Source organism: Argiope bruennichi, chromosome X2 (genome assembly GCF_947563725.1).
Source record: "Argiope bruennichi chromosome X2, qqArgBrue1.1, whole genome shotgun sequence".
Classification (NCBI taxonomy): domain Eukaryota; kingdom Metazoa; phylum Arthropoda; class Arachnida; order Araneae; family Araneidae; genus Argiope; species Argiope bruennichi.
The window spans coordinates 115,832,069-115,850,685 of NC_079163.1; the positions used below are offsets into that span (position 1 = coordinate 115,832,069).

General features: G+C 27.4%; 1 protein-coding gene across 2 annotated transcripts in view; it reads left to right on the forward strand.

The window, feature by feature from the left end:
* LOC129960322 (voltage-dependent calcium channel subunit alpha-2/delta-3-like) overlaps positions 1-18,617 on the forward strand; it is a 401,899-nt gene that overhangs the window by 296,532 nt on the left and 86,750 nt on the right. For both annotated transcript variants that reach the window (XR_008783575.1, XM_056073687.1), the window contains exons 3-8: positions 2,589-2,699; positions 2,834-2,893; positions 6,495-6,633; positions 7,504-7,635; positions 7,758-7,815; positions 18,194-18,344. Coding sequence is in view for 1 of the 2 variants with exons in the window: in XM_056073687.1 (XP_055929662.1) it covers positions 2,589-2,699; positions 2,834-2,893; positions 6,495-6,633; positions 7,504-7,635; positions 7,758-7,815; positions 18,194-18,344 (651 nt within the window). In the remaining variant the exon portion in view is untranslated. The remainder of the gene's footprint in view (positions 1-2,588; positions 2,700-2,833; positions 2,894-6,494; positions 6,634-7,503; positions 7,636-7,757; positions 7,816-18,193; positions 18,345-18,617) is intronic.

An 18,617-nucleotide genomic window follows, 5' to 3' on the forward strand; every position in this document is an offset into this window, starting at 1 on the left:
GATGTTTTTATGCGTTTCCGCATTTAACATTCTGATAATTGCGCGTTATCTGACAGATGCACAATTATTTCTTTTTTTCAGTTATTAGATGATGTGCTATGTCTGAGAAAAAAATTCTTTTTTGCCTTCATGCTAATTCGTTTCGGAAAAAATGTATAGTGTTTTTGTTTGTGTCTACTTAAATTCTGTTTATATATCTATATTATTCTATTACTAAACTATATTATTTACTAATGTTAACAATATATACTGGTGCATCTGACGGAGACAGCGCGATCACAGTTGTTTGAAAAAAATCACGCGACTAACAGAGTGTTAATTTGGGCTTAGATGGCGGCATAATCTGAATAATAATAATAATGGATTAATAATTATGATTAATTAATTAAGAAAAAATATTAATTAGTAATAAATGCAAAATTTTCATAATAAATTGCATCAAAATTGCTGTTGTTTTAGTTTTTTTATTATTCTTTTACTAACAAATAACAATTTGAGGTACGAAAAAGCTAACATAACTTAATGTTTGCGTGAGTATCCAACATTTCCCATTCCAGTTATGTCTTACCGTTTATAAGCTACTATGACGCACTTATATCTTATTGTTTATAAGCTATTATGGTGAATATCCGTCCTGTTGCTTATAAGTTTCTGTAAAATATCTGAATTTCGCTGTTTATACAACCTTATTCTATGGTTTATGCGCTAATACAATGCACCTAGAAAATAATATATTGTTTTTACGCTTTCAATAAGTGAGATGCATAAAGAAAGTAGCTGTGTGAATCCGAAAACGTCTTGTTTAAAAGAAACATCCCTTTTGCGTTATTCAGTTTTTAATAATTAAAGAATAGTTTTAAGAAAATCGGTTAAATATTTTTAAAGAAAGATATCGGATATGCGACTTCCATTACTTAAGCACATAACTACACCAAAATTTCATTATTTCGATTGGATTATGTTATTAGCAACAATTTGATAAGCTTACTTAGTTGGCAAAGTAATCTGCGAATGCAATTTAATTCGCGATCATTAATAAAGGATAATAACTCTAATTACGAAGAATATAAACATTTTTCATCTTTTATTCGATGTTAACAATATTAGGGGAAAAAAGTTAATTATTTATAACAGATAAAAAGTAATGAACATGCGAAATATTGTTATTTAATGTCTTAATTCTTTTTTTTTCTTTTTTTTTTTTTTTTTTTTTTTTTGCTCGTGCTTCAATATTTATTTTAAACTTATAAGTTTACATTGAATCATTCTAAATTCTATCATTCTTCTCAAAGACAGAAATTACACATCATCCATAAACTTCTGAATTATTAGGGCATGAAAATCCAAGCGTGTGAAATTCCTGAAATGACAAAGAGTAAAAACCTTATTCTGTCTGGCAAATGTCTCTAAAGTTCTTCTTCAGGTAGCGTAAAATAAAGACATATGATTTATTTCGTTATTTTATACTACCTGATGCATATACAAGCATAAACCACAAACTTCAATTCTTTGAATTAAGCGGAAGACATCAGCTAATTAGGTGCTATAAAACAAAGCATTTAAATAGTTAAAGGCTATGCAAACCAAATTTACAAATAATACATCATTCGATATGAGTTTATTGCCATCTTGTCTGAATCAGGAGAAATAATTGCAAAATTTTACAGTTCGGATATTTTCTATTATATCTGTGAATAGATTCTTCGATTTATTTTTATTTGGCTCTCTATCATTTTAAATATTCATCTATCCTTTCGAATATTTTGAATATTCGTTATTTTTATATCATTTACTTTTGAATCGTGGAGATGTTACATCCCTACTAATTTAGCTTTACATCCGTTAAATTATTCACCTTTTAAATTCTGTCCAGAAGATAATTGATTTTTGCACCAATATATTTTTCTCTCTTTGTTTTTGCTAAGAAGTATGGTTAATTCTCTTTTATGTTTTATTATCAGCGAAATTTATAATAATAAATCTTTGCTTCAAATTTTTTGTAAAAAAATTGAATTTCCGATGTAATACGTTTCTTTGCGCAATTAATCGTTCGTGAAAGAATCCAGTTAGCTAATCATCGATTTAATGAAATTTCAGAGTTTATATTTCGGTAGAATATTAAGAATGTTTTGGATTCTGCAGTACATAAGGAATAATTTTTACCTAATTAACTTCTGATTAATTCATTTCTTCCTTCTTACCTAACTTTTTCAAAGATATTTGCTTAAACTTTGACGACATTGAAAGAAAAAACTGAATTCTTACTCAAATAATAATAATAATAAAACATCAAGATCTTTACTAACCACGCTGCAACTTTAAACATTGTAGTTTTATTAAAATTCTTGTGAAGGAAATACATACTCTCGATCCTACCTAAACTCAAGCATCACAACAAATGGAAATTTTTTGCTTCTCAGATAGTACTCATTTTATTTTTCATCTTATATGATTTCCTTTTTAAAGGGTGATCTCTATAAATATGCACAAATTCAATAAATCAAATTTATTTTGAAAAGTTTTAATGTCATGTTTCCTTAAAAAGTTTCCTATTCTATATAAGACATTGCTTTTTTTCCTTTTTTTAGAATTTTAAGAAACTTGGTGCCGTATCGCAATGGGTTTATGCTACAAAAATGCTCGAAGAAATGAGAAACGACGTGAAAACCATGATGAGTTGGAAAGCCAAAACAATTACGGTAAGCATTAGTTTCTGACAAATAAGATCTTTAGCCGAAATTAATTAATTCTACTATTATAAAATTTTATTTGTGTCTTTTAAATTATTTAATTTCTATAGTTTTTATAAATGAAAATTTTACTCATTTTTCAGACCATCCGGGACACAGCCGAGATGGCTGTTATGAAGTATACTTATGATCCAGATATGAAAGTAAGTTTTGTTTTTATTTATAGTTCATATTTACTTAAAAGTTATGTATATATCAATTTCAGATTTGCTTCCAAAATTCTTTTAAAAATTTGATTCTAATAAAGCAGATAAATATTAAGTTGGTTACTTTTAACACTAGGCTTTTCTGAGAAGAAAATATGATTCATTCAAGAGTTCTTTACTATATATGTTAAAAATTTAAAAATCATTTATAAAAATCATATGTTCGTAATACTCTAAAAGTAGCCTAGTCGAAAAAAGGAAAAATGAGTTATTGTTTTATTGTTGTTATTTTAAAATGCACTACAGAAATTACTCCACTGTTTAAATAAAATAAGGTTAAGATGTAAGGGCATGGAGTGGTGTTATGTTATATGCAACAGAAAATATTGTTAATATCAATATTTTATGTAAAATGCTTATTGTTTACCAACTATATATTAATAGGCGTGATATTTTTTTGGGGGGGGGATGCTTACAGAGATGATATTTTAAAACAACTCGTCTTTTTTTACCTGATCATTTTTCTCAGTATAACTATTCATTGCGTTTTTTACTTAAAGAAATTTTAAAATATTATATCATCTTTCCACCCACTCGTTAATTCGTTTATTCGTATCTAATATACCTATTTTTCCGGTTATGAATCAAATTGGTTTATTAAATAATTTTATAAATAGTTGTTTTGAGTACATGAAATTTCTTTCTTGCATAAAGAAATTTTTAATGAAAATTCTAGAAACTATTAATGCGTAAGCCTTCATGTTCAGTCTTTCCAAATTATTTAATTAACTGCATACTAAATTTATCACTTCGATTAATATGTGAATAATGCTAGAAGTTATTGCAAGATGTAAAAAAATTAAGCTAGACGTGATAAAAACACCTGCGGAAAATTTACTACAAAAGCATTGTCATATTTCAAGCTGACAACGAAAGAGTTAACCTTTCCCTAAATGCAGTAATACACAATTCCCCTGACGCTAATCCCCTCTAATCCTGTCATTTTTGGCGCCATGTTTAAAAGTATAATGAAATAGGACAGAAGAAACGTTGAAATAAAATTTAAAAAAAGAAGCTCGGCATTTTTGAAAAGAAGAAGCACGCAGAGATTACGACCATTAGTGATCTTATAGTGCTGCTACTGTTTTTATAAAATATCTTGCAATTCATGCGCAAACCATAAATATTTTGAGAAAATTCATTACATGTTTTAGAAGAACATTGACATATTTTACATGGCGCGTTTATCCTTCCATAATTATACGAGAAAATGCAAATTTGTCTGATCAAAATAATGATACCTCTGGAAGGCAAGTAAACGCCAATATCCTCTTCCACATTTAATATTATTTAACTAATTCAGCTCGGCCTGCTGCCTTTTTAACTTCCTTTGCCATGTAGCTCTCATTGTGCCCTCTTTCGATAAACATTTGAATTAAAACCTTCTAATAGCCATATTAGCACCTCGATTCCTTTTAAACAGATACTTTAGATTAAAATTGATTTTTTTCATAAAAACTTGTTTTGATGCGAGAGTCAAAGAGACTAATACCAATAAAAATTACATAATCAAAACTGTAAATCTAGTGTAAAAAATAGACAAAGTGAGGCAAATTTCCAAAATTATTCAAGACAATTATTGCAAAGTTAACATATTTTGATAAATTTATGATAACTTATAATGAAATAAAATAAGCATCTCAAATGAAACTTGAAGTTCTTAAATAATTTCATACAAGAAATAAGAATTTATTTCGCAGGTTGTTAAAAATTATATATAAGTAGTAAATTAAAAAAAAAATATTGACATATGAGCTTATATTTTGACTATTCTAAAAGAATGAAGCACTCAATGGAATTATAGTAATTTAGGAATCCAGACTGGAGGATTGTAAGTTTGACAGCCGATTCCATCAAAATTCCGTTGTGAAGATGAACATTTTTCCAGCGTGTTTACCTAGCCTAAATTTTGTCCACTCTAAAGCTGTAGCCTCTGTGTAGCTTTAAAGTGAAGTGTTAAATCAAATATAATAATCCTCAAAATACTGGACGCATTTTGTTTTTCTTTTCTTATCGCAATAGTAAAGTCTATTTCATCCTTTAGATTTTTTATTCAGCAAATAATTTACCAAATTGACGATTCTTAACTGAAGCCCAAAGTAAAATTTTTTTAATAAGTGCAAATTTTTATTAAGTAAATAAATATTTATAGTATTTTTACGAAACAATAATTGTGGTATTTTAAAATTCTGTTTAATGCATAGGAGCACTTTCTTCATTTATTAAGTGATTTTAAAAAATTTCTTCGCAATTTTTTCTTCAACTATATAAGTCAATTAACTTATTATTAGAATTGAACTAGAAATAGTTAATAAATAAATAAACTTTAAAAAATTATCAACCCTAGAAAATGCAAATAAATTGCTCTTAAATATCTTGAATAAATTTCATATTGGTAAACATGTAGAATTAAATAGAGTATAAAGTAATTGACATTCGGAAATTATCCAAAATTCAAATGCCGCGTTTCCATTAATTTTTCAATAAGAATAAAATATAATATAAAAGCTATGTGTATTAAGAATTAAAGTAGCTAAATTAAATTTATTTTTGTTTAACATACAATAATTTTTCACATACATATAATATATTTGATTGTGTATGCGCATAATAAGTGCATTTATTAGAACAGATTCTAACATTTATAAAGTCAACATTGAATTTTTTACAGATGGAGGCATTTTAGATAAGCGCAGATTACCAATGACTTAGTTAATAAAGAAAATGCTATAAAACATGAATCAGAAGATAAAGATTATTGATTCGATTCTTTAGTTACGATCTTAATCAAGATTTTTCAAAAACTAGTGATATGATATGCTCTTTAGCAATGAATATCTCTCTGTGTGGGACTAACTGCTAGAAATATTTCTGGTTTTCCACTGCGTGAAACATAAATGTGGGCCAGTTTCTTCTGGAAACCCTCATGAAAGGCAACCTACTCCCCTGTATTAGAGCTAAATAAGTCTTCTACCTAAGAGTTCTAAAATCTCTTTGACCAAGAGAAGATATTTCACTTCTCTCTTCTCTTCTCTCATTTATCTTTAGAATAATAATGAAGAATATATTTCTTCATTCTTTCTTAAATCGTTTTATTATCTTTTCATGTCATTTCTTATTTCTATAGTTTTAGAGAAAGGCTTTTTAAATATTAAATCATGTCCTTAAGTAGGGTCGCCTACAATAAATTGAAACGACCAAGATTTTCATATAAGAGCAACAGTTGATAATCTTATTCACAGTGCATTCACTAAAATGAAATATTTTTAATTATATTAATTAGTGCTTCATTTTATAATGTGTCTTTTTTCTGTTGCTATAAACGAAAAGGGAATGGATTGAAACTCTCGAAGAGGGGTCGCTAATTGAAACAATTTAAGAAACCTAGTGTTAGAGAAATTTATTAATCTTTTTCTTAGATAGAGAGAAAAACTTATTAATTTCTTAATCAGAGAAGTCGAAAAGAATTCATTATAATTTTTGAAATTATTACATGCTATTTTCATCTTTTTTTTTTTTTTTTTTTTTTTTTTGCTAGATTGATTATTACAGTGCAAAAGATCCTAGGACTTCGGATGGAAAACCTATGGTATTTTTTCCTCATAAGAACTATGGAAACACTCCCATAAACACAAATTACAGTGTCGTACACGTGCCTACGAATGTTTATGACCAATGTAAGTATAAAAGCTTCTATAAATGACTATTTCATCAGCTGTTATAATTTATAATTGCAACTATATGCAAAGTAACTTGTAGCAAAGTGGGAGGTGTGCGATTGTCAACGATAATCAGATCTTCTTATATTCTTAATAATTTGAAATTCGTCACTCTATAATATTCATAAAAATATAAATAAAGTAGCTTGAAATTAGTCGTAAGATTGTAATAAAATGTAAATCATATTTTAAGCTTCTGCTGTGAATTTCGATCAAATGGAAATAAAAATTGACTATAATACATAAATTCGAAATTAATTTGTGTATAAAATATTCAATAGAAAAATAATAAGAAAGAGAGAAAAGAAGTATGCCATTGAAATAATTATTTCTTAGATTCCGAAATGCACAAATGTGTAAGGGACACCTCAAAAATGCCATGACATGTTTTATGTCATTTCAAAAATAATTATTTTTGATTCACATTTAATCTTTTTTATCTTATCGGCAGAAGTGGCTTTTCATGTTGATTTCAATTGCAGATAATTTGTATTTATATGTATATTTTCTTAAACATCCATAGATAAAATATTCTTAAACTTTCAGAAATATTACATAAAAGAAGTCTGGTATAAATTTAATTTTAAAAGCTAGTTTTTCTGACTTGAAAGTGGCAAGATTATGTTAATTGGGAGAATTAAATCTCATTAATTAATTTAAATGCCCCTATAAAGAAAAGAGCTTAAATAAAGCTTTTACTTCATATGCATATTATAACCAATTTTTTTTTTTTAAATTTTGAACTTCTAATCTCTTTTTAATTACTTCACGCGTATGAAATAAATAAATGCATCTATTGACATCCATGTTTTCTTCCATTTCTTTTAGCCCCTGATGTTTTGAATGCCATAAAATGGTCTGGAGAGTTGAACACTGTATTTCGTAACAATTTAGCTTATGATTCGTCCCTCATATATCAGTTCTTTGGCAGTGCAACTGGCTTTCTTCGGCTATATCCCGGTAAGTAATACTTACCTCAATTAATGTTATTCGGCTTAGATTTTATCAAATATCATGTGTATCGAGTAAAATGCTTTTTTCTAAAAGATTACATTTTAAGATTTTTCTCTATTTCTTTTTAGCTATCAAATGGCGTGCCCCCGTTGGACCAGATATGTACGATTGTAGAATGCGGCCATGGTAAATATTTTTAACACTTTTATTTAACTTCATTTGTTTCATAATTGTGAAAATATAATTTTGTAATCGATCTATCTTCAATAACTATCTTATATGATAAAGGGCTGAAATTGTGCCTTGGTATGTATTCTTGACGACAATTCGCTACTTCAATATTTTCAGAATTTTATTATCAATTTATCATCAACTTTCATTCTATGGCAACAGCGCCACCTTGTAGTAAGTTTCAGAAACAATAATTTTCAAGATTAGAAAGTCTAAAATAGTTTGTTTTTTTTTTTAAATCTGCTATTTAATAAACTAATAATAGTGTATTTATAAAATGTATTTTACAAAATTTATAATTTTCGACGCTTTTATTTCTAGTCCGTTTGCTTATTGACCATTTATTTGTATGCTCTTAGTTTCTTATTATTTATTTTAATGTATAGATATTTTTAGAACCATTGTAATTACTTGAAACCTACATCATCTTAAAAACATATCTCCACCCTCTCTTTGTTTCACTTATCCTATAAACCTCTTAAACACTAATTTTAGAAATCAACTAAATAAAAAAAATCAATTTTCAAGATCTTGTGGATATTAATTATCTTCTATACATTACATTTAAAATAAGAATTGATTTATTTCTAATCAAAGAAACTAAGGAAACGGATTTACTGCATTTTTTCCAGGTTTTTTATGCCCTTTGTTTACTATCATTTAACTTTTGATTTCTCAGTTTTATAATACTCTTAGAAACAAATGTTTTAAAAATACATATTTAATCAAATTATACGATTATTTTCTGATTACAGATTTCCGTATTTAACATTTCTTGTAAATTGATACTATTTAAATCGCTAATTTTCCCATATGAAATAGTTGAGAGGAAAGAAAGAAGACATTTCGTCGCTAAAGATTAATTTTCAAAAGACGTAAATTGAAAAGGATAATAATAAAACAAATTAAATTTAACTATAAGCCTGTCTGATGATTTCAAACCCTATCATAATTTTAGACACTGTAATTTAACTTGGGGTCTTCCACACGTGTAAATTTCATATTTGTAAAAATACAATTTTACTATCGATTTTTTTACTCATTTTTTTATGTAAGCGAGCTCTGCAATTTTAAATAGTTGTGTATTTTAGATGACAAAATGATATTCTCAGAACCTACTTATTAGTTAATCTATCAATTTTAATTAACTTTTAATTATTTTTGAGAGATATCTAATATATCGTTGAATTAGAGAAAAAAAAGTAATTTAGAAGACTCTTTAACAGTTACAACACTAAATTATTAAATATAAATTATGTTTTATAAAAACATGCTTTTATTAGTGTGCTAAAAAAGTAAAAGTGGTAATTTTTATGAAAAATTTGTTCCTCAAAGTTAAACACACAATCTTGATTCGCCGAAAAGATTATTTTATGAAAATTGAACAAAAATAAATAATATTGCAAGAAAAAAATTCTAAAAATTAATCAAAATTTAAAAATATATCATAAATATGAATAGAACTTGACGCCTTTTTAACGTCGAAATAAGCTTTGACGATTTTATTTTGATCTATATATTTTGAAGAAAAATTAAATAACCACTTCTCAGTGTACTGATATTTGTGTATTTTAAAAAAATAATTTATTTTAATGAATCATTTTGTTTCACTCTTAAACAGCAGGAGGAGCAAAAATTGCAAGCAATTGATTCTGGTAAAATAATCTGCTTTTCGCTACTCAAAGCTTTTTTCATTTCTTTCCATCCTCAAACTTATTTTCTCAAGTCATAATTTTTTAAAAATTTATTTTTTATTTTTTTTCATCGCAAACATCGTCTGTAATGAAAAATTTTCAACACAAAATCAATTGTTCAAATGTAAATCAACCATCTACATTTTATCTTCGAAACTTGAAATTCATGCCTTTCCTTTTCTTACTGTAGTTGCTTCTTTTAATCAAATTTTAAGAAGTGTTTCCTTTATCCTTTTTTATGTTTAGCTTGGACAAATGCATATTTTTCGGAGGATGCATATTTTTCCATAAAAAATTTCACCACTTTTTTTTTTTGTTAATAATAAAGTATCTTTCATACAGAAACCGAATTTAGGCTTTTTTAAATTTATTGAAACTGAATTCTGATAATCTAGGAGTGGTATCATCTTTTTAATCTATTGCCTCTGGAGTTCAACAGCAGCAACAAAATCATATAGTCGATTTTCAACAGACATAAGCCATCAGTCATCTATTCTTGATCGTCATGCAATTTATCGTCAGTTTCCAGTCCTTCATTATTTAATAATAAAAATAGAAAAATTCCTTTTTTTTTCCAAAAGAAAAACTACGATTTCGGATTCATGGACCAATAAAATCCCAACGAGAGTGTTGTATAAGTTGGAGGCATAATGCATAGTTGGAAAGGTATTTATATTTTATTTTCTCCAAAGATCCCAGAATATTGGAGAATTATCGGTTTTTCCTGCATCCGTCGACTAAAGAAGAAAAAGCAAAGGATTCATGGGGGGTTGACGGTTTCATTCTGCTCAGAACCCCCTCCTGAAACCTATCCATCCTCCCAGCCTCGCCAATCAATATGAAAACATTTTGTCATCCTGACATCGTGCCATGATCCAAGGTATCTAATGAGGAACTAAAGAAAATGATTGAAGCCCATAACGTTCACGAATAAAGCTTTACGAGAAGGGTTTTTTTATTGGGACTATTACTCAATCCCGCTGTATTATGTGTCTTCGGCGACAAGGCTGCGCTCTCTGGTAAATGGGTCTCATCAAAGGATCTGACCTTTAACATAAAAAAGGCTAGCAACCGAATAGTTTTTTTTTTTTTTTTCTTTAACTTTATAATCCATTCTAGATGGAGCCCCACATTACACAGAATCATAAATGAGAAACATTAAAGCAAAAAACACATCGATCTGCCGACTGATAATTTTCAGATGGTGGAGAGAGAATTTTTTGAAAAACTAAATATCGTCACTGTTACGAAAATGACAGATGTAAAATTTACCAAAATATTTTAACTATGCAAAATACTTGTACAGAAAAGATATTTCTTAGTCTAAAATAGCACGCGATATGTGGTTAATGTATGTTATCCCAAAATGCAATATGTTGCATTCCAGTTATTACATCAAGATTTCTTGTGTTTTCTTATGTGTAGTTTCTGACATACAACATTTTGTAAAACAGCGATGATATGTTAGCCTTCCTGTATATATATTAATGTTCTTGATAATTTGGAAAAAATAGAAGTAGATACATTTTTGCTGATCTTCGATAACTAGAACATATAAATTCCTATCCAGCCAAAACATATACAAAAACTAAATGACTAGACCACCACGGACAACAATCAAGTTCTCAGAACCGTGCAAGCATCCCATGAACAAAGACCTCACAAAGAGGTGCGACCAGCCATAAGCGATGGGGCTGTTAATTACTATCTTAACAATTAGTTATACGAAGGGAAATCGAGAATGGGTGCTTAATCAGGCATTTTCTCATAACATCATATTCACAGAGTGGAGACCCAGAAGTGGCTACTAGAATTCACACCAAAAAAAATGAATTATCGGAACATCGTGACAACATAAGCGAGAACAGTAGTTGAGTCCTAAAGGCCATCATCGCCCACGGTACTGCCCCTTCCGTGGATAGGGGGTAGACTCAAAGGTGAAAGTGGATGAATGATCCACGACTATGCAAAATTTAGCATTATTTCCAAAGTGTGCATAAATTAGTTGGCAAAGAAACAGATTTTTTCTGAGAATGCACAGCCATATGAAACAAATTCTATAGGAATTTTAATAAATCCTCTGTTCCTCAAAACGCTCAAAGCAAAGTATGACGACTTTTACGATTTTGCACAATCTGAAATTAAATAATATGTAGAATTATTGTACAATGTTTTTGAACTATTAAATTGCATTACTGTTATTGAACGCTTATGTAAAAATATTATTAAAGTCATTTATCTATTTAAGGGGAAAAAAGACGAATGGTAATACATTTTAATCCCGTTAGAATTAGAGAAAAGCGAGCCATGTACTGATTACAATATTCTTTTAATATTTACTTTTTGACAGCATTTTTTTTTTTTTTTTGAAATATTTGGATGCCTAAATGTTTCTTACTAAAAATAATTTTTACCCTGTATGGAATCAAATGACTTTTCTGATTTGGGATTTAATCGGGAAAAAAAAAGAAGAGTTACAAAGTTGCGTCGACCAGCTCTTAACACTTTCATAACATTACGTACCGCCATATCTCTAGTATATCATTATAACGAGAATTCACAAAGACATATCTAGAAGTTTTTATGTAGAGCATTTTTTACAGATAAATTCCATTTCTTACTCAGTTTATTCTATAATTTTAAAACAGACAAGAAAAGGACCAAGTAAGAACAGAAAAAGAAAAAATATTTTCATTAAAAATTTTATTGCAAGTTAAGATTTTTTTCCAAAATAGAACGAAACCGCATTTGATTTTAATGTTCCATGCGTTTTTAATTCACAGTCAGTAAAATATAACACCATCACCAAAAAAAGCTTATCGTTTATTGATATTTTGTTCTCCAACATATGTCGAAAAAAATCCAGGTAATGTTGGCTTAGATAAAAGCACGAGTAATACGCAATTAACTTCAGAACGGATTAAAAAGCTAACAGAAAAGGATATTGGATCAAATATTTTGAATATATATATATATATATATATATATATATATATATATATATATATATATATATATATGTTTAAAACTAGAATGCGAACATTCTAATATAAGGTCTTTTTAGTCGAAGAAAAATGAATAACCAATCTTGTTATTTTAACGAAATCGGAATAAAATTAGAAATCGTTTACCTTTTGATAAGGAATATTACTAACATGCACACATTGGATGAAAAAAGGTATATGTCATAATCATTCAAAGATGACGACTTGCTATGAAAATAAATCGTTTTAAAGAAATCTTTATGCTTTAAACTGAAATTAAATTATAAATAATTCAATTATTTTTAGAAGCTAACTAGATATAAACTTGTTCAGATTTTGCACACCGTACAATTCTTGATAACACATAATTCTATTTTTGTGTAACATTGTATTTTTAAAAATGGATACACACATCATTAATTTGAAATCGATAATGATTCTCAAATATTTTTTTTTATTTAAACGTAGCTATGAATATATTTTAGAAATTAAATTTGCAAAATGTACAAATAGTTATCTAATTATTTTTAAATACTCAATATTTTTCCAATCTAAGTACATACACTTTTTGTTTGTATTAAATAATTATCTTCTCATCAAAGAAGTTCTCCCAATAAAAAAGAAGCGAAATAAATTTCAAAAATAACCTAAACCTACTTTCCAAAACTTGGAACTCGAATTTAATTTTTTTACCTTTTTACAGATCTGCAAATATTTTAAGTTTATACTATAATTAGACAGCAGTAAGACAAAAAAATGATTTATAGCCCAGACATTAGAATCATAAATATTTTAAGGATATATATGGCATTTTTGCAAAAATTTCGGGAGCAAGAAATATATTTGCGTTTGGAGAAACACGGGGAAAGTAAATCAAAGGGGAAAATTACAGATTGTGCTGCCATCTATAATTCTTATTCTAAACTACTCTTTATCTTTAAATTTTATTTTGAAATCCCAAAAACTTTATACAAATAATACAAGAGCTATTTTTCAATAAAAATTTTACTATAGATTAATTCAATTTCCTCTCATTTCATCGTATGATAATTATTTATGTAACTTATTTGAATTTGACTTTAATAATCAAAATAATGACTTTTAATTAATTTAAAATAATTGATAAAAAATTTAAATTTAAAATTAATTGTACAGCTAAATTCGTGCATCTTCCTGCTTGTTAGATTACTCTAAATTATAAAGTTACACATTTGTGAAGAAAAGTAGGTCTAGTGCTCGAAGTATCGTTAGTGCTTACTTTGCCAATTTCACTCTATATTTGATATTCGAAGTCAAACTATTAGTATACTTATTTTAATTTGTGAAGCTTAACCTAATGGGGGGGGGATTATACTTTACCAAGATATCATTTATTCTTTCTATGCAACTACATAAATTTTCCACTTAACGGAAATTCTATAACATTATTATAGCAAATGCAGCAGAAATAAATCAGAAATAATGTGATGTGAAAAATGAAAAAAAGTTTCATATTTCATTCCTCAGATATTTATGAGGTATAAATAGTTTTAAGAAATTAGATGAAAAAATAAAGTCTAAAATGAAATGAAAAATTCAGTTCCGTATTCTTTTAATTAAATGTTATGAAAAACTATTATTAAAATCATGCATCTGTCTACAAAAAAAAAAAAAAAAATGAATGGAAATGTTTTTTTAGTCTAGGCAGAAATAAAGTAAAGAGAATCATATAAGAATTCAAGTATGTATTTTAACATTTTTTTTTCTTTTTTACAGCATTTTTAGAAAATTCATGGAAAGTTTACTTCTTTAAATTATTTAAAATGTGTTACTAAAAATCAGGGTCATGCAACAACAATGCCATATCTACCTTACTTCGAAAATTTTTCCGGCGATTCAGAAATTCATGAAAATCTCCCTTTTGCATATTATCTTTAATTAGTGCATCGTTTTTAAGTAAAAATGCAAAGCATCTCATTTCTCATTGTTTTTCCTATCAGTATAAAATTATTATTATTATTTTAATATTAAAGTAACAAGAAACTTTTTCATGTAGAAAATATATTGTTCACTTTCCTCATAAAATAGTTTATCAGATCTAACTTCAAAAGATAAGTGAAGGGCATAATGAAGATCTGCTGTTCTCTTCTACATTGAGATGAAATGTGATATTTTATTTCTGTCAAATATTTAATGAACCGTTTCAGTTTAGTATCAACATTATTCTGTAGATGGCACCACTGTGCATCACATTTTGCGTCCTGTTTTTTTCTGTTTAATTGAGTTTTAAATAAATCTCGATCTAAACTAATAGATAAATGAGAAGGAAATTTTCTTGCTTCCTTTGATTTTAAGACGATTATTTATTCCTTATATTACTTCTCCAGAGAATGTTTTCTTTTTTATTTATATAATCGAAACTAATATACGTAACATATAATAATAAATTTCGTTCCGAAAAATTGGGCCACATAAAAAAGGCTATTCGTATTTTATGGATGGATGCATAGTAGTAATTAGTAACATGCATAGTAGTAATCATAACTAGAAATATTATTTCTATCATAAAAGTTTTGCAAAAAAAAAAAAAACATTGCTTGGAAGATGCAATTTTATCGAACAATATTAAAGAAAAAGTTGTGAAATATGTAAAACATCTCAAATATGAGAAAAAATAAAAATTTTAAAAAATTCAAACATTTTTGAAATTGTATTGCGAAAATGTAAAGAATGTAATATTATATTGCTGATAACGTGCATAGAGTCCTCGTAATTAATTGATAAATTACGATTTTCGAATGTGCATAGTGCCCTCATAATTAATTGCAACTATGTACGGTTCAGCGCCCTTTATCTTGTGTTAATAGCCCTATTAACATAATCTGATATTTTCACGATATTCATTATTCTGAATACGATATAGTGAAGATATCATTACAATTTTGTAGCACATTTTATGCTGATAGGGAAAGTAGTAGTGGCGAATATAGTTATTCTGCGAACCTAGGCAGTGCTTATTATAAAGCCTCATCCTTTAATAACTGGTCAATTTGTTTTCATATTCTTAGCTTAATCATCGTTTTAATGATTTATTTCGTTTACTTTTTATTTTAGTAATTTTGTGAAAATGTTTATTTATTTACTTATTTTAGTAAGTATTTATTTTTGTGTTATTTTATATGTTTATAGAAAAAATAATTAAAGTATTAAGATGCCTGAAAAATTAGCCATAGTTATTAGTTAATGATTTCCTTATCTATAAATAAAAGAATTTAATTATTCGGATAGATTATAAAGAAATGCTAAACTTCAAACAATTGTAACAACTAAAATTATTATTTTAAAGGAACTGTCAAATAGAATATAATATAACATATTAAATAAATATCAATATATTTTAATATATTATAAATAAGTAATCAATTATACTTTTATTTATTTTACAGTGATTTTAATAACTCATTTCAAACGCACATTGTAGTGGTGACATGTTGCAATTCATAGAATTGAATGAAAAGAATAGAGATTTATTTATTTAAAAATTTGATTAGTAACATTTTTTAATCGACTTGATTTGATCGACCTTTTTGATTGGCCATTTTTAACCCAACGAACCTAGATAACTGTCTAGTCGAAAAAGTCACTGACCACTAAAACACCATAATGTTGTAAATTAAATAAGGGTGATCATTTATCAATCTAAAATTATGAATAAAGTTTCATGAATTTATTGCCGTTGAACAACAAGAATTAATAAAGCCACAACTCCTCCCAGAGGTGAATGAACGCTCCTTCTTCTGTCAAATGAGAATCCGCCAACGATAAGTTACATCGTCCCTGTAGAGAAGATGTTATCTCTTACTTGATTGTGACAGGCATGAAATGATGTATCCTGAACCTGTAGAATTCCCCTAACACTACTTTCAAATTTCAATGGATTTCTCACGGCTCTCACTCCTAATATATCTATTCGTTTTCCCGATTTGTTAATATACCGTAAACAATGATTATCTTTAGCCTTGTCTTTCGTTGTCTTAGCATTCTTTTCCATCCGTAATAAATATGAATATACGTTACTTAAAATTTCGTTTCTCGTTGCTTTGAATTTTATTTCTCTCTTGCCTCTCAACGAATATTTGTTTCCTCCATTCTTGAGCTTGAAAATTTGATTGCTCATTAGTTTCGATTTAATAAGGGAATTTTCGAATTCCTAAGAACAACATAATTCTTGTGAAATTATAAACTAAATAAATTTAAAATTTTATTCTTGTCTTTGTGGCAAACATGTTCTTTAGCAATGAAGTCAAATCACGTATGTTGCAATTACCTGACAGGCATAACAATACGTCTCATTTGAGGTAATTGTACGTTTCTCTTTATGCTCTGTTACGAAGCCCAGTTTATTCCAAAATTAAAGTGGTGAGATACTTTTGATGTATGCCAGGCGAGTATAAATTGACTCCGTCTTAATGACTAAAAGTTTGCCACCAATGTTTTGTCAAGTTATTAAAAGTAATAAATTGCCCAATAATACTAGTACAAAATTCTCACGCTATTGTTTGGCATTCAGGATATAGAAGATCATGAAGATATCGTATAATATCTCATGAATTTTCTAGGAGTTACTTTAAGGGAATACAAGCTGTTTGTTTAATCATTGGTTGGTTTTTTTTTGCGACACATATAAATAAAAACTGAATGCAGCAACAATTTTGTTTGGTGGTACATGGCAGTATGTGTACAAATAATGACTGCAGTGCAAATTATAACATGAATTTAGTTATTTTAAAATTTTTATAATCTTCAATAAAAAGATGTATCTAAAAAATCTGGATTTAATTGGTATCATTTATTGTTTTTTTTATTTCAAATTGTAATTAATTTTTCAAACAGTTTATTGCCGAGTGTGAAAATAGTTGGAAACATATGTGCGTTGGAAGTTAAATTTGAATTAATCTGATTTCCAAAAGTGCTCATTTAATTAAAATTATGAAATTTGTAAATTAAATAATAAAAATCATTATATGAAAATTCTTGTGAAGCTTTCATATATTATCTATAGTGAATAGTTATTTAATATAAAATAGAGGAGGGCAAGTTAGATATGCTGTGTTGGTTGAATTATTTTACTGCTCTTCGTTATTTTACTGCTTAAAATATTTTTAACTGTGTTATAAAATGCCAAGAATATTTAATTTTCAATTTTCTCAACGTTTTTCAGCTTTCCTAAACAAAATCTCTTTATTGCATGCATTTTTGTGAATGAACTCAAATTGGACATTTGTCAGATCAATTAAAGGTGATTCCTTCTGCGTCAAAAAAAAGTAGAAACCGCCAGCAGAAAATGCTATTAAACAGTTCAAATTTCCTCTATGAATTTTAAGACACAAAATTTAATGCCAAAAATATTAATCACAAATTCAGAATCAAATTCACATTAAATTGTGGATAAATATTTGATACGAAACTTTATTCTGGAAAGAAGAAAAACTGAAATTCTGAAGAAATACTTCTTTCCCGTCATTTGAATATACAAGAATTATACGTATAATGACGTATCTATGATGATGAAACTCTGATGTGAAATTAGAAATAATTATGATTCTGCTTACCAAATATATTCATGAATGAAAATACTATCTTTTTAATATAATTAATTTAAAACACTTTTTTCAGGTACATCCAAGGTGCCGCATCTGCCAAAGATATTGTGATATTGTTGGACGGTAGCGGATCAATGACAGGTCTTAGAAAGGAAATTGCAAGAAATGTAGTTTTGAATATTTTAGAGACACTTAGCGAAAATGATTTTGTTACTATACTTAGAGTAAGATTTATGCTTCTTGATTACTATAAATTTTATTTTTTATTCCCCCACTACTTAGGAGTGAGTTGTGCATGACATATAGACAGGGTGATTTAAAAGATTCGAGCAACTTTAAAAAGCAATAATTAATAAAGATAAAAATTAATAAAGTAAAGAATAATAAAATAAAGTAAGAATTAAAAAGAATCAATAAAGATAAAAGAATATCATTCTCACGTGAAAGGTGGAGTTGAAACCGATCTCCTTTACTTATCTTTTGTCGCAAAAACGTAT